General features: G+C 57.8%; 2 protein-coding genes across 2 annotated transcripts; both read left to right on the forward strand.

The window, feature by feature from the left end:
• The first annotated feature begins 9,790 nt into the window (after positions 1–9,790).
• On the forward strand, positions 9,791–10,892 carry LOC144293455 (interferon-induced transmembrane protein 1-like). The gene is made up of 2 exons (XM_077864516.1): positions 9,791–10,053; positions 10,585–10,892. Exons 1-2 carry the CDS (start codon positions 9,874–9,876, stop codon positions 10,765–10,767), a joined length of 363 nt encoding a protein of 120 aa, XP_077720642.1. The 5' UTR covers positions 9,791–9,873; the 3' UTR covers positions 10,768–10,892.
• Positions 10,893–12,133: 1,241 nt separating this feature from the next.
• On the forward strand, positions 12,134–13,337 carry LOC144293456 (interferon-induced transmembrane protein 1-like). The gene is given in 3 exon segments (XM_077864517.1): positions 12,134–12,463; positions 12,466–12,621; positions 13,058–13,337. Coding segments are annotated over 3 exon segments (444 nt in total). The 5' UTR covers positions 12,134–12,367; the 3' UTR covers positions 13,250–13,337.
• The last annotated feature ends 840 nt before the right edge of the window (positions 13,338–14,177 follow it).

The raw sequence follows: 14,177 nt of genomic DNA on the forward strand, positions 1-14,177 counted from the left end.
TTATTTAACTGGTACAAGATATTTTTCTGGACTTGATGAAAAAGTTTTGAAACTAGAGAGAGGTTGTGGTTGCACAACATTGTGAATATGCTAAATGCCACTAAATTGTACACTTTTGAATGGTCATTGTATGTTGTGTGAATTTCACCTCAATTTAAAAATCTAAAAAATTAAACAAAATCCCAACATATTCCTGGAATTCTAGAAGCCAGGCACATATGGAGGGTGGTGTTCCTGCTAGGCAAGACCTGACAAGAGCCCTGTGCTCTAACCTACCGGCAAGCAGGAAGTGAAGGTAGAGGCAGACTTCTCACCTTCCTGATTGATTGCTGCCGGCAGGCCCCAACACGTTCCCAGAGCCCCTTGACAAAGACAGGGACTTACTGGTCTCAGAAGTTTGAGCAATCTCTGTCCAAACATTAGCTCACCCCAGATTTCATCAGGGAAGCATAAAGCAAATAGATTTAACAGAATTACTTCAAAGAATAGTACCAACAGAAGCAATAACAACAAAGAGGTGAAAATAGTCCCCCTGGGGAAGAGGTTTCCCAAGTTGTCATATTGTATTATATTAGAAGTCCAGTTTTTGTGAAAAATAAAAAAATTTTAAAAGTCTAATTTTTGGGATCCCTGGGTGGCGCAGCGGTTTAGTGCCTGCCTTTGGCCCAGGGCACGATCCTGGAGACCCAGGATCGAATCCTACGTCGGGCTCCCGGTGCATAGAGCCTGCTTCTCCCTCTGCCTGTGTCTCTGCCTCTCTCTCTCTCTCTCTGTGTGCCTATCATAAATAAATAAAATTTTTTTAAAAAATTAATAAATAAAAAATAAAAAGTCTAATTTTCAACAAAGCATCATGATAAATGCAAATAAACAAGAAACTATGACCCATACACAGAAAAAAAAAAAGGAGTCCATAGAAACTATCTCTGAGGAACCCCGGATATTGTAATTGCTAGGAAAAGACTTTAAATCAGCTATCTGAAATCTGTTCGAAGACCAAAAAGAAACGACATTAAATAAAGCAAAGTATGAGAAGGAACTCTCATCAAATAGAAAATATCAATAAGGAAATAAAAGTCATCAAACAGAACCAAATAGAAATTACGGAGTGGAAAAGTACCCCCCACAAAATGAAAATTTCACAGAAGAGGCCAGCAGCCTATTTGAGGCAGCAGAGAAAGAGTCCGTGAATGGGAAGGTAGGTCAATGGAGGTTATCCAGTCTGAAAAACAGAACAACAACAACAAAAGAACAATTAAGTTAGTCTCAAAGGCTTGTAGGGCACCATAAAGCATATTAACACATGCATAATGGGTATCCCCAAAGGAGAGGACTGATAGAAGAGGGTCAGAAATTGTGTGTAAAAAAATAAGGACTGAAAACTTGCCAGATGTGGTGAAAAGCATATCCCGTTAAGTTCAACAAATCCACAGGGGGTTCATGCAAAGAGACCCAGCCTGGACACAATATAACTAAACTGCTGAAAGTAAAACCAAAGAGAGAATTTTGAAAACCCAAGAGAGGAGCAACTCATCACATACAGGGAATCCCCAGTAAGATGGAAAGGGATACCCCATCAGAACAATGGAGACCCGCTCCTGCCCTGACATGTCACCATCAATCAAGAATCCCATATCCAGCAACAGTAGCCACACGAGTAAAGGAGAATTTAGACATTACGAGATAAACAAAACCAGAAATAATTCTAGGCTAGCAGAACCAGCCAACAAAAATACTAAAAGGAGTTCTTTAGGCTGAAATGAAAAAAAAAACAGTAGATGGTGACGCAGATACACAGGGAGAAGTATAGCATCCATAGAAGTAACTCTATTTGGAAATATAAGAAACAGTATAAATGTATTTTCGTTTGTGACTTTTTTCTGATTTAAAAGGCATTTGCATTAAGAAACATTTTAAATCTGGTATTTATATCAGATATACGCACCGAATAAAGATTTATATGTGATGAAAACGTTGCAAAAGATGGAGGAGTGAGTGGAGCTACACAGGGGTAAAAGTTTTGGATATCACTGAAATTAAGTTGGGTTATTTCAAGCCAGTTTATTAAAAGTTAAACCGTTGGGATCCCTGGGTGGCGCAGCGGTTTGGCGCCTGCCTTTGGCCCAGGGCGCGATCCTGGAGACCCGGGATCGAATCCCACATCGGGCTCCCGGCGCATGGAGCCTGCTTCTCCCTCTGCCTGTGTCTCTGCCTCTCTCTCTCTCTCTCTGTAACTATCATAAATAAATAAAAAAAAAATTAAAAGTTAAACTGCTAATATTAATCCCCACAGCAACCACTTTTTCAAAAAAAAAGTAACTTGCAAAAAATATATAGTAAAATCAATGAAAAGGAAGTTAAAATACAAATGATCTACATTTCATGCAGAAAAGGTAGTTATTGAGGAATAAAGAAAACAGGAAATAAGACATTTAGAAAAAATGGTAAATCAAAGTCACATTTAACTTAATAATCATATTAAATGTAAATGGGTAAAACAATCAAAAGACAGAATGCTAGAAGGGGGTAGAAAAACAAAAATGTGATCCGGATAAAGACAATATACAAGAAATAACCTTCAGATTCGACAACACACATAGGTTGGGAAGATAAACACCCTGAAAAGAGTGACCAGAAGACGCCTGTGCTGGTGCGACTAATCGTCAGACAGCACGGACATTAAGGCAGTTATCACCAGGTATAATGGAGGGTATTTTTTTATAAAGATTTTTTTTTTATTTATTGAGAGAGAGTGTGTGAAAGGGGTGAGGAGCCGAAGGAGACAGAGACTCTCAAGCAGACCCCACACCAAGTGTGGAGCCCAATGCAGAGCTTCATCCTAGGACCCTGAGATCATGACCTGAGCTGAAATCAAGAGTAAGACGCTCAACCAACTGAACCCCCCAGATGCCCCAATGAAGGACATTTTGTAATTAAAAAACAACCAATCCTGGGATCCCTGGGTGGCTCAGCGGTTTAGTGTCTGCCTTTGGCCCAAGGCACGATCATGGAGTCCCGGGATCGAGTCCCACATCGGGCTCCCTGCATGGAGCCTGCTTCTCCCTCTGCCTGTGTCTCTGCCTCTCTCTCTCTCTCTGTGTCTATCATAAATAAATAAATAAATAAATAAATAAATACATACATACATACATACATACATAAATAAATCTTTAAAAAAACAACAACCAATCCATGAACAGGATATAAAAATTATAAACCACAATGAGAGTTAGGATGCTTTACAGATGGCACAGCCCCCACCGTGCATGGTGGAGCTCAAGGACGGCTGCTGCTTGTTGTCCTCTATTGGGACGTCCCTGAAAGGATGCGGATGGAGGGGAACAGGCAATCGAGTCAGCACCAGATGCCATGGCCAACAACGGGCCCATCTTCCCATTTTACAGACTCGGGGGTAAAGAACTGAATTATGAATCTCTTGCCTCACAGACGCCTCAAAACACAACACACGAGCACACGTGTGTACGGAAACCACCGTACAGGCTCCGAAGACACTCCTTGTTCCCGTCAGGGTTCCAGATCCTGATACTGAAAAGACACTTGTTTCACTTCTCAGATACACAGGGCTGGGCTTCTGAATGGGGCGCTCCACGGGGCTTCCGCCTCCCCGAGCAGCCCGTAGAGTGCCATGGTGGGTCCCTCAAGGAAGCTCAAGTTAAGTGAAAGAGGCATGATTCAGTCAAAGTTGGGTAGCAGGGGTGACTTGTGTTCAAAGGTCTGATTTCATTTTCTTTGCTGATAGCTCTAAGTCTCCTCCTTCTCCTCCTTCTCTGCCTCAGGCTGGTAGGAAAGCCTGGGTGCTGTCTTCTTTGGCACTGGGGGTGGCGGTGGGGGAGTTCCAACCATGCCTGGCAAATCGTGCCCCGGCCCCAGTCCCTAGGCCACCATAAAAATCTTGAACAGCCTCCTTGCTCTACTCTCCCAAGCTGTTTTCTTTTCTTTTTTCTTAGGATTTTATTTATTTATTCATGAGAGACACAGAGAGAGGCAGAGACACAGGCTTTGGGAGAAGCAGGCTCCATGTGGGGAGCCTGACGAGGGACTCGATCTCAGGACCCCGGGGTCACGCCCTGAGCCCAAGGCAGACGCTCAACCACTGAGCCCCCCAGGTGCTCCTCTCAAGCCCTTCTTGGACCTGCTGGGGACTGTCCTGCTCTCCCTGTAATGCGTCACTGTGTGAGAAATACACCCAGTCTCGGTCCCTTGGATGTGTGGCCTCATCACATTCCACATTTGAATCAAAAGTTTTGGGTTGGGGGTGTACAGCGTCATCCTGTGGGTGGCCTCACAAGTACACACCAACTAGACTTAACATAACACATGTTCTCCTTATGGGCACACGACATATTCTCCAGGTGGGACACATGTTAGGCTACAAAACAATTCTCAATAAATGCAAAAGGGTTGAAATCGTACAAAATATATTATCTGACCCCAATGAAATACAATTAGATTTCTGTGACAGAAGGAAAACAGAGACATTCCCCGCGGAACCAGAGACCCGAAGAATAGGGTCTATCACAAGATAGACCAGAAAGTGCTTGGAGATGAGTGAAAACCAAACCCCAAATGTGTGAACACTTGGGGAGGCAGGGCAAGCAGCACTCGGAGGGAACGCCTCCAGGCAGAGACTGTCGCTTAAAGAGGAGAAAGATGTGAAATCAATACGGGGCTTTTCACCTTGAGAAACCAGAAAAAAAAAAAAAAAGGCAAAGTAAAATGCAAGCCAAAGGAAGGAAATGACACAGCTTAGGGCAGGCATAAAGAAAATCGGCAAAACCAAAAATGGATTCTTTGAAAAGACAAACAAAATTGACAAACCTTCAGTTAGATGCAGTAGGAAGAGAAAAATCTCAGATTTCTAAAATCAGACATGAAAGCGGGGACAGTATAATCACCAGTAGCAGAACTACAGAAATTCCGAGGACGGCTGCATACCAGCAGGTCAGATGATCCAGAGGAAACAAAGTCTTATGGACACGGCACCTACACACGGGCTCAAGGGGTCACACAAGATATGGCTACGGGAAAAAGACAGGGGACCCGGTTCAAAATGACAAAGGGCCCGGCTAGACGCGTCTCCAGGGAAGGTGTCCGAGGGCCGGCAAGCACACGAGGAGGTGTTGAGCCTCCTGAGTCACATGCGACACGACGTCCCAGTGAGACGCCACTTTCTGCTGGGATGAGCCTGAGTTTTTTTGTCTTTGACTTTTGGTAGTTTGGCTATGACGCGTCTACATGCGCATCTCTTCGGGGTCATTCTTTGAATTCCTGGTGCTTCTTAGATGTGAGGTTTAGTGGGGGGGGGGGAGGTTTCCCATCAAATCCGGGAAGCTTTTGGCCATTCTTTCTTCAAATGCTTGTTCTGTGCTTTCTCTCATGCCTGCCTGGGGCCCTCACACGCACGTGGTCCCGCGGTTGGCATCCCACAGGCCTCCGAACCGATTCGTCTGCCTTCTTCAGGCGGGGTGACCCCGATTACCTGCCGTCGTGCTCGCTCACGGACTCTTCCCGTGGGTCAGATGTGCTCCCGGCCCCGTGTGATTTCTCAGCTCGTGAGTGCGCTTCCCAACTTCAGAATCTCTATTTGGCTCTTGTAAAAGTGCTTTCTCCTTCTCTATAGTCTCCCTTAGTAGAACACTATTCTCATATTTTGTCTAACTTGTTGGGCACCAGTTTTTGGGGTTTCTTGATCACACCCGAAAACTTCATCTAGCAAGTCTGGCCCCTGGGAGCAGCCCGGGCCGAATGCTTCCCTCTGCGTGTGCGCCGGGGATTTGTGACTCTTTGCCCGATAATTCCAGTCCGAAAGTGGCCATTGTCGGCGACAGGATCTGGCGGCCTGGGGACAAGGCCCCTGCCCGCGGCTCGTCCTGCTCGCTTGGGGAGGCTGCTGTGTCCGGCCCGTGGCCTTGAGTCCAGGCGGCCGCCGACGGTGCTTCAGCTGCCCTTGCCGAGCCGTGGGTGTGAGCCGTGAGTGCCCACGTTCAGCGCCAGCAGCCCACAGCCGCCCAGTCCTTGCCAGAGGCTTTGGGGGGGCCCAGCCTCAAGCCTCCGGCGGCTTGCACCCCAACCTGGTCGCCACCTCCTGCTCAGCAGGGCTTCCAGGTCATCCTGACGCAACAGATCGGTAAGATACCTGTCCGGTCAGAAATATTTCGTTAATATATTTACGTACGTTAAACACGCGTAACCCTTGTGGCAAATGATATCCCGAGAAAGACACAAAGCTCATATGTGAAAATATTAAATAAATGAATGGAAATGACTCACGAGTGAAGGAGTATAAGGCAAACCCGAGGCGCGGGGAGGAGGCGCCTCGCCCACTGCCCCCCACACCTGCCCAGGTTGAGCCCGGCCTGGGGGCCCCCGAGCGCCCCCTGCACCCCGACTCCCCGCCGCGGGGGCCACACTGCCCTCCTTCCCCGCGGGTGTCTCCCAGTGGCACAGCCTGGCTCGTGGCCTGTCCCTGCCACTGCAGCTCCCGAAGCCACAGCCCTCCGTGTCCCCACCCCTGGAGCCACGGCCCGGGCCAGGCAGCAGCCACCGGCTATGACGGAGAGTCGGGCGGGGGGGCAGGGGGCTGGGGGTGCTGCGAGGTTTTCACCAGCCTGGGCCACTTTCCACCTGTGTCACTTGGGACACACAAGAAGTTGACCAATTGCGACCAATCTGGTCACCTCATTAAAGCCAACCGTTTTCAGAATACCCGAGGTGCTCCCAGGGGCGGTGAGGTGCTCCCAGGGCAGTCAGCGCACTCGGGGTGCGACCGGCGCCCACCTGGGCAACCCCGCCTGCAGCACAGAGTCTCTCACTGGGTCCTGGAATGCACCCCGCAGGCCAAGTGGACACCCCGGCGGAGGGCCAGGCAGCCTCAGCCTCGCCCCAGTCTCACAGGGAGGCACGACCTCTTTGGGGTGCCACTGCCCTCACCGGGCCCAGGGCCCTGGAGCTCCCTCCGGGTCAGTGAGGCCGTCAGACCACAGAGAAATGCCTCAGACACACTCGGAACTGCTCCCGCGCGGCCTACGCCACAGCCACGCCGGTGACAGTGACAGGACGTGAGCGCGTAAGGCCCCCTGAGACGGCCGTAGGGATGACCAGCAGGTGAAGAAACCGCGGTTCAAGAACGTCTATGAAAACTTAGAACAGTAAGAACTGCTGACTAGGAAGGAAGGTTATACCCTTTCTCCTCTGCCCTCCCCCTCCCTGCCCTTCCCTGTCCCTCCTTCCCTTCCTCCCTCCCCTTCCCTCCTTTCTCTTCCCTCCCCCTCCTTCCCCTTCCCTCCCCCTCCTTCCCCTTCCCTCCTCCTCCTTCCCCTTCCCTCCCTCCCCTTCCCTCCCCCTCTTTCCCTCTCCCTCCCTCCCCTTCCCTCCCCCCTTCCCCTTCCTCCCCCCTCCCTCCCCTTCCCTCCCCCTCCTTCCCCTTCCCTCCCCCTCCTGCTCTCCCTCTCCCACTCTCTGCCTCCCCCCTCCCACTCCTCTCTCCTTTCCCCTCTCCTCCTCCCCCACCCTCCTTCCCCTTCCCTTCCCCTTCCCTCCTTCTCCCTCCCCCTTCCTCCGTCACTCTGCCAGGTCCTCAAGGTGCAGACTCCTCTCCAGACTGAAGAGGCCAGACACAGGGCTCCCCTCCCCTAGCAGCATCCGGAGGGCTTCATCCTGGGAGGAGGGACTTCGCCTTGCCTGGCTGCCTACTGCTGAGTCTCTGCGAGCCCCAGGAGAGTGAAGTCCAGAGACTGGGGCTCCCTCTGCCCAGCTCCCCATCCCCATCTTTGCATAGAAGCTGTGCCTGGGCCTTGCAGCACAGAGATGGGGGACCCCGGCTGTCCTTTGGATCCTGAGAGCAATGCACTCTGTCCACTGAGCACTCGGCTCCTCAGAGCCAAGTTCCCACCGCCGCTCCAGGGAAGTGGCTCAGATGTCTTGCTGGGAAGAGAGGCAGGGCTTAGAAGCAGGTAGTTCCTGACCTCTCCCCCAGACACTGCTTTCCTCTGCAACAGAGCCTGAGGTTCAAGCCAAGGGGACTCTCAGAAACGGTGCAGCCCGCAATAAAGGGGGGACAGGCCGGGACTCAGGGAAGACACAATCTCAGCTGTGGGTCAGCTCATCCGCAGAACGAACCCTGGAATACACACGTGGAGTGAACATTCCTGGGGTCGGAAAAATATCAAACATTCACATCAGAAAATATTCCTTCGAAGGAGCCAGACCTTGGTTGGATTAATGTGCAGAGCGATTTATACAACAAGGCAGGGTTGAAATGGTAGAGGGATCAGTGACCAGTTAGGGGGGCTCAGGAGGACGTGGTCCCGCGTCCCTGCCAACACAACATGTGGCCTTGGGCTGGGGTCACAGGGGAGAAAAACTACCCAAGCCAGGCACTCATGTTAGAGCAAGAGGCAAGAACGAACCTGGGAACCGGAAACCAGACCCGGAATTGCTGCCGCATGTCCTGCGGACCGAGTTTCCACCAGAAACCGCTGAGGCACAAGAGGGAAGACGGCCCATGCTCTGGAAGGAGCAGCCGCCAGGCACCAGCAAGAGTCCGACGTGGCCTGGACAACGGGAAAGGACCCCAAAGAGCCGGGTCCAAGGCCGCGGGGCTGAGGGAAGGGGCTCGGGGCCCAGGAAGCCGCGAGGCTTCATCCCAACAGGCCGTCCGTAAGAGGACAGGCCGCGTCTACGCGGACGTGGAAGATCCGGCGCTGAGGAGGACGTCGCTGCAGTGGATCAAGGGGACACGAGTGTCTGCGGGAGACCTGGCGAAGGCCCCTGAGTCCTGAGCTCCCGGGACCCCGCCCCGTGCCCCGTGGGGGACCAGGGACAAGACAGGGCCTGGTGCTCCCGGCTGGCAGGGACCTGGTGCTGGGACGTCTGCCTGGAGCAGGCTGTCCTCTGTGGCCTCAGGGGAGCCCAAGGCCACCAGCCGCGGGGCCAGCGGGGCGCAGGGAGTGGTGTGGCAGGCAGGCCACAGTCCTGGTGGCTGGCACCCGATCCCGGGTGACACACGCACCCCCACAGCGGGCCTGGGTACTCGGGGCACCCCAGGACGTGGGCACTAGCTGAGCGCTGCGGGAGGCCCTGCGGGCCAGGTCACCTCCCTGCAACCCCAGGACCGAGGGCCGGCCGTGGTGACAGAGGGCGCAGCCCAGAGGGAAGATGCCCACAGGGGACGCAGAGCCGCTGTGAGGTGCCCAGGACGGCCGTGCCCCGCGTCGCCCACGGCGGCCCGCGTGCCAGCAGCTGCGTGCCAGCGTGTCACCGCTGCAGGACACAGGCCCTGCGTCCACACGACAGGGTCTCCGGGGCCCCAGGGAGGAACAAAGCAGCCACAGACACTAAGACGCCTGAGATGCGGCTGCAGCACACGAGCCCAGGGAGAATCCCAGATGCGCAGACACGCGGCAGCCCCGCGGAGGGTAGCCCCAAGGGGCGCACGGGGACCCACGACCACCAGGTGCTTGGCATAGGCCCCGGGCGGCGACGGCGGACCCGGAGGGCACCCACGTCAGGTGCCACACGCACATCCTGCACCTAAGCGCCAGGCCCGCAAATGCACGGACGGAATGTGCTGGAGGCCCAGGGCCCCCCGCTGCCAGTGGGTGCAGCAGCACCTTGTGTGAGGCCGTTGACTTGACAATAGATCAAGGACAATAAGATATGAGTCAGGCAGATGACAGTGAGTGACAGGCCTCAGCAGCCCAGCCTAGCCCCCGCCCACGGAGCCTGCACAGCACCAGGAAACCAAGCCCAACCTACCCCCAGGCCCTGCCCAGCTCCCGGCCACACCTGCTTGGGGCCACATGGCCACCTGCACTCTTCTTCCCCGGGCACGCCTGTGCCTCCCCTCGAGAGATGATGCAGAACAAGGTGGACGTGCGGGGGGCCCTCCTGAGCACGGCTCCTGCGACGACCACGGTGATCAACGTCCCGGAGGAGACGGTCGTGCCCGACCATGTCGTCTGGTCCCTGTTCAACACCATCTTCCTGAACTCGTTCTGCCTGGGCTTCGTGGCCTTCGTCTACTCCGTGAAGGTGGGTGGGTGCGGGCCGGGGCCTCCGCCCAGGGTGCCAACCTCAGGGACCCCCGCCCAGAGGGCGCTCGCGGGAGCCCACGTGTGCGTGGTGAGTGCGCGGCCCATGTGGCTGGCCCCAGGAAGGCGCGGGGAGGCCACACGTGGTGCCAGCGGAGGGCAGGGTCTCCCTGTGCCCACCATCCCCAGAAGCTCTCCTACCCCCTGGAGCCTCCGCACATCGAATTTGGAGCCCGAGTCTGGGCCAGAGGAAGCCACTGCCCTGAACGCTGCTCAGCCTGATGGGGCGAGTGGCCAGGGAGGGGCCCAGAGCCGGGCAGGGGTGACCCCGGGGTGTCCAGAGGGGGCCGAGGGCCGAGGAAGGACGTGGAGGCCCCAGAACGGACAGGCCCCGGGGCCCCGACCTGCTCAGGCTCCAGGGAGGTGGACGGGGTCCCGGGTGGGGGTGAAGGGCAGGGCCCGCCAGGGCGCCCCTGAGTCCCTGGTCTGGGAGGACCCGCCCCTCACCCCACTGTCTGCGTGTCGTCCCCAGGCCAGGGACCGGAAGATGGTGGGCGACCTGACCGGGGCGCAGAGCTTCGCCTCCACCGCCAGGTGCCTCAACATCTGGGCACTGGTCCTGGGCATCATATCCATTGTCCTTCTGGGCATGGCCTATGCCGCGGCCTACGGGGCCCTGTTACAGGCCATGCAGGAGAGCGGCCGCTACCACTAGGAGCCCCCGCAGGATGCCCCGGGCCCCTCCTCGCCCGCCGGCTGCGCCCCAGCCCCCAGCCCTCTGCTCCAGGTGCACAGACTGGCCTGTGTGCAGCCGACTTGAATAAAGAGCCCTGTGTGTGACATGCTGTGACATCCCTCCCGGGGCCGGGGGATGTGCGGGGAGCCCCCGGCGCCCTGGGCCTGAGCACACCAGCCCCCTGCCCAGTGTGGGGCTCCGGGGGGCAGGCACGTCCTTGGGCTTGGCTGGTGCTGGTGCCTGGTAGGAGCAAGGCCTGGCCAGGGTCCTGGGGGGTCCCTGACCCAAGGACGCCACGAGTCCAGCACAGCCTGGGTCCCCAGGGTCAGGCTCTGCCTTCCAGGTGTGTGGGAGCCGCGGGGCCGGGCTGGGGAGGCACAGAGCTCTCCCCTGTGCGCTGACGGCAGAAGCGACAACCACACCCCGCAACTAAGCCCTTGGACAGGAAACCTGAGAGGAGGGACCCGTCCCCCCACCGCGGCCCGGCCCGCAGGATGCAGTGGCTGCCCAGGGCCCTGCCAAGGGTCTCCCGGCCGCTGGGGGTCATGGGGCTTGGGTGTGAGCTGGGGCCAGAGCCTGGGCCACACGGGGGGCGTGGGCGGGGGGCTTGGGGCGTGGGGTGTGGGGCCGTCCTCGGCTCCTCTCCCCGGGCAGGGGGCACTTCGCACAGGCAGTGGTGTGGGAGGCCCCAGAGGGGGTGGGTGCTGGGCCCGGTCTACACGGCAGCCTGCAGAGGCTGCGGGAATGCGTGGCCGCAGGCCGGTGTCAGGGTGGGACCCTGTCGGGCACCTGCCTGGGGTGTCCAGGCTGCGGGGTCCACAGTGGGGCAGCCCCGGCCCGGCTCCCTCCCTCAGCAGCCTCCAGCACCCCCACTGGCTCCTGTCCCCTCCTTGGAAGGCAAGTCCCTACGTCCACAGAGGCACCCAGGTCACAGGCCGGCGCCTGCAGTCACCCTGCCCCCTGCCTGCCGACCGGGTGACCTGGGGCCGCCCGCTGATTTCCTGGGTGCTCCGGCTCCCGGCATGCTCCTGGCCAGGGTTCCCCCCAGGGCCAGCTCTCTCTCTCCCTGCACTCCCCCGGCCCGACCCCCTTCCACCTGTCCCTCGGCCTCCAACACGCACCTGACAACCTGACACCTTGTGCCCAGGAGGCTACGCTTGTGGTGTGTGATCCCCAAGTCTCCTATTTTACAAGTTTTCCAAAGTTTGCTGGAAGCTCCAGCGGAGGCTCCTTGGGATCAGGGAGCACCCGCAGGCGGCCCGTCTCCACCCTTTTTAGTAATAAGCCGAGACCAGCGGGGGCAGGTCAAGGGTGCGGGGAGTGGGAGGCGGGGGAACAGGCCCGGGGACCCCCTGCATACCCCTGAGCAGGGAGAGAGCCAGGACCACCTGTCCTCAGCCTGCCCCGCCCGGCCCCCTGTAACCTGACACCGGGTCTGGGGCCACCCTCCTGGTACCTGGCCAGTTCACCACTTTCAGAAAAGCCAGGAAACAGAAACTTTGGGGAAAGGAAACCACTGGGGAAGGTGGGGCCCCGAGCTGCCTCCCGCATCCGCATTCTGCCAGCTGCACCTGCCACCATGAGCCGCGCCCCTCGGCCCTTGCTCCCTGGCGCCCGTGCCGCCGGCCCCCCCACCTACGAGATGCTCAAGGAAGAGCACGAGGTGGTGGTCCTCGGGTCGGGGCCCCCCAGAGCGCAGCTCCCGCTACCACCACCGTGATCAACATCCGCGGTGACACAGTCGTGCCCGACCACGTCGTCTGGTCCCTGTTCAACACCGTCTTCATGAACTGGTGTTGCCTGGGCTTCGTGGCCTTCGCCTACTCCGTGAAGGTGGTGGGGGTGGGAGGGGGAGTCCCTGGGGTGCGGGGCAGGGATGGGGGCGCCTGTACCTGCAGGGAGGCTACAGCAGCCCTGCGCCCAGGGTCCCACGGGTTCCCCTACTGACCGATACTAGAAACCACATCCCTGGGCTTCCCGTGTGGCCCCAAAGCCCCCCCAGGAAGAAGAAGGGACTTCAGGGGAAACTGAGGCCAGGGAGGGGCCCAGAGCCGGGCAGGGGCGACCCCGGGGTGTCCAGGGGGGCTGAGGGCCGAGGAAGGACGTGGAGGCCCCAGGAGGGACAGGCCCTGGGGCCCCGACCTGCTCAGGCTCCAGGGAGGGGGACGGGGTCCTGGGTGGGGGTGAAGGGCAGGGCCCGCCAGGGCGCCCCTGAGTCCCTGGTCTGGGAGGACCCGCCCCTCACCCCATGTCCGTGTGTCGTCCCCAGACCAGGGACCGGAAGATGGCGGGCGACCTGACCGGGGCGCAGAGCTTCGCCTCCACCGCCAGGTGCCTCAACATCTGGGCGCTGGTCCTGGGCCTCCTCCTGACCGTCACCTTCGTCATTCTTGTCTCAACCGGCTCCCTGGTGATTTTCGAAACAGTTTCCGAGATGGTAAAACATTACGGAGGGTCGTAGTCGGCGCTGGAGGCCTCGGGGCCCCTCCCGTCGCACTGTCACCTTCAGGTCCCTCTAGCGCTGGTGTCAATAAAGCACGTGCCTGTGACCTGCTGCGCTCTCGCTGGGGGGCCCTTGGAGACGCCCGCGGCCCCGCTGCCCACCCTCGGCCCGTCGCCCACCTGCACCTGCTCCGGCGTGTGTGCCGGGTGGGCTCGTCGGGGCCTGGCCTGCATCTAGCCTCTGGCTGTGGGGACACAGGAGGGCGGCGTGGGAGGGGTCCCTGCTCCCCAGAAGTCTGCGCCCTGACCGATGGCTCGTGTGGGGAAGAGCGGCAGTAGATTCAGGCTGTTCCTAGCTCCCAGGGACCCCGTGGCGGGGAAGGTGGCGGGACACCTGCTGCCGGGAGCGCAGCCTCTACGTCCAGCGGTATAAACTCCGTGTCCCTGCTCTCGAGTTGGGGTGTACCCTTGCCCCGAGTGGGGTCACATCATCACCTCCTCGTGTCGTGGCCTCCGTATCAGGGACTGTGGCTGCCCCAAGGCAGACCCCGAGCACTGGGGCTCCGGCTGCGGTTCCCCAGTCCCGCGTCCCTGCCCCGCATCCGGCGTCCTAACTCGCAGATGCACGGGGGAGACTCAGGGTACCCTGGGTGGAGGGGGGCACGCTGGCCCATCAGCCATCCAGTCGGTGAAGGAGGCGATCCCGGCCCCAAGAGGCCAGTGGGGTGAGACCCCGGCCGGGTGGGCAGGGCAGCCCCACCTTCCCGGATCCGCAGCACCTGACGGATCCCTTGCTGCCGAGGAGCGTGTCCGTCCTCCCTTCCCCCGCCCCTACTCTGGGCCGCCCCGGGCATCTCGGCGTGGACGCCTGTCCGTCTTCATCCCGGGACCGCTGCCCCCATGGCCGGAAGAAACTGTTCCCTCCAGAGCGCCCTTGGGAGGTGCTG

The sequence above is a fragment of the Canis aureus genome, chromosome 21 (genome assembly GCF_053574225.1).
Source record: "Canis aureus isolate CA01 chromosome 21, VMU_Caureus_v.1.0, whole genome shotgun sequence".
Classification (NCBI taxonomy): Eukaryota; Metazoa; Chordata; class Mammalia; order Carnivora; family Canidae; genus Canis; species Canis aureus.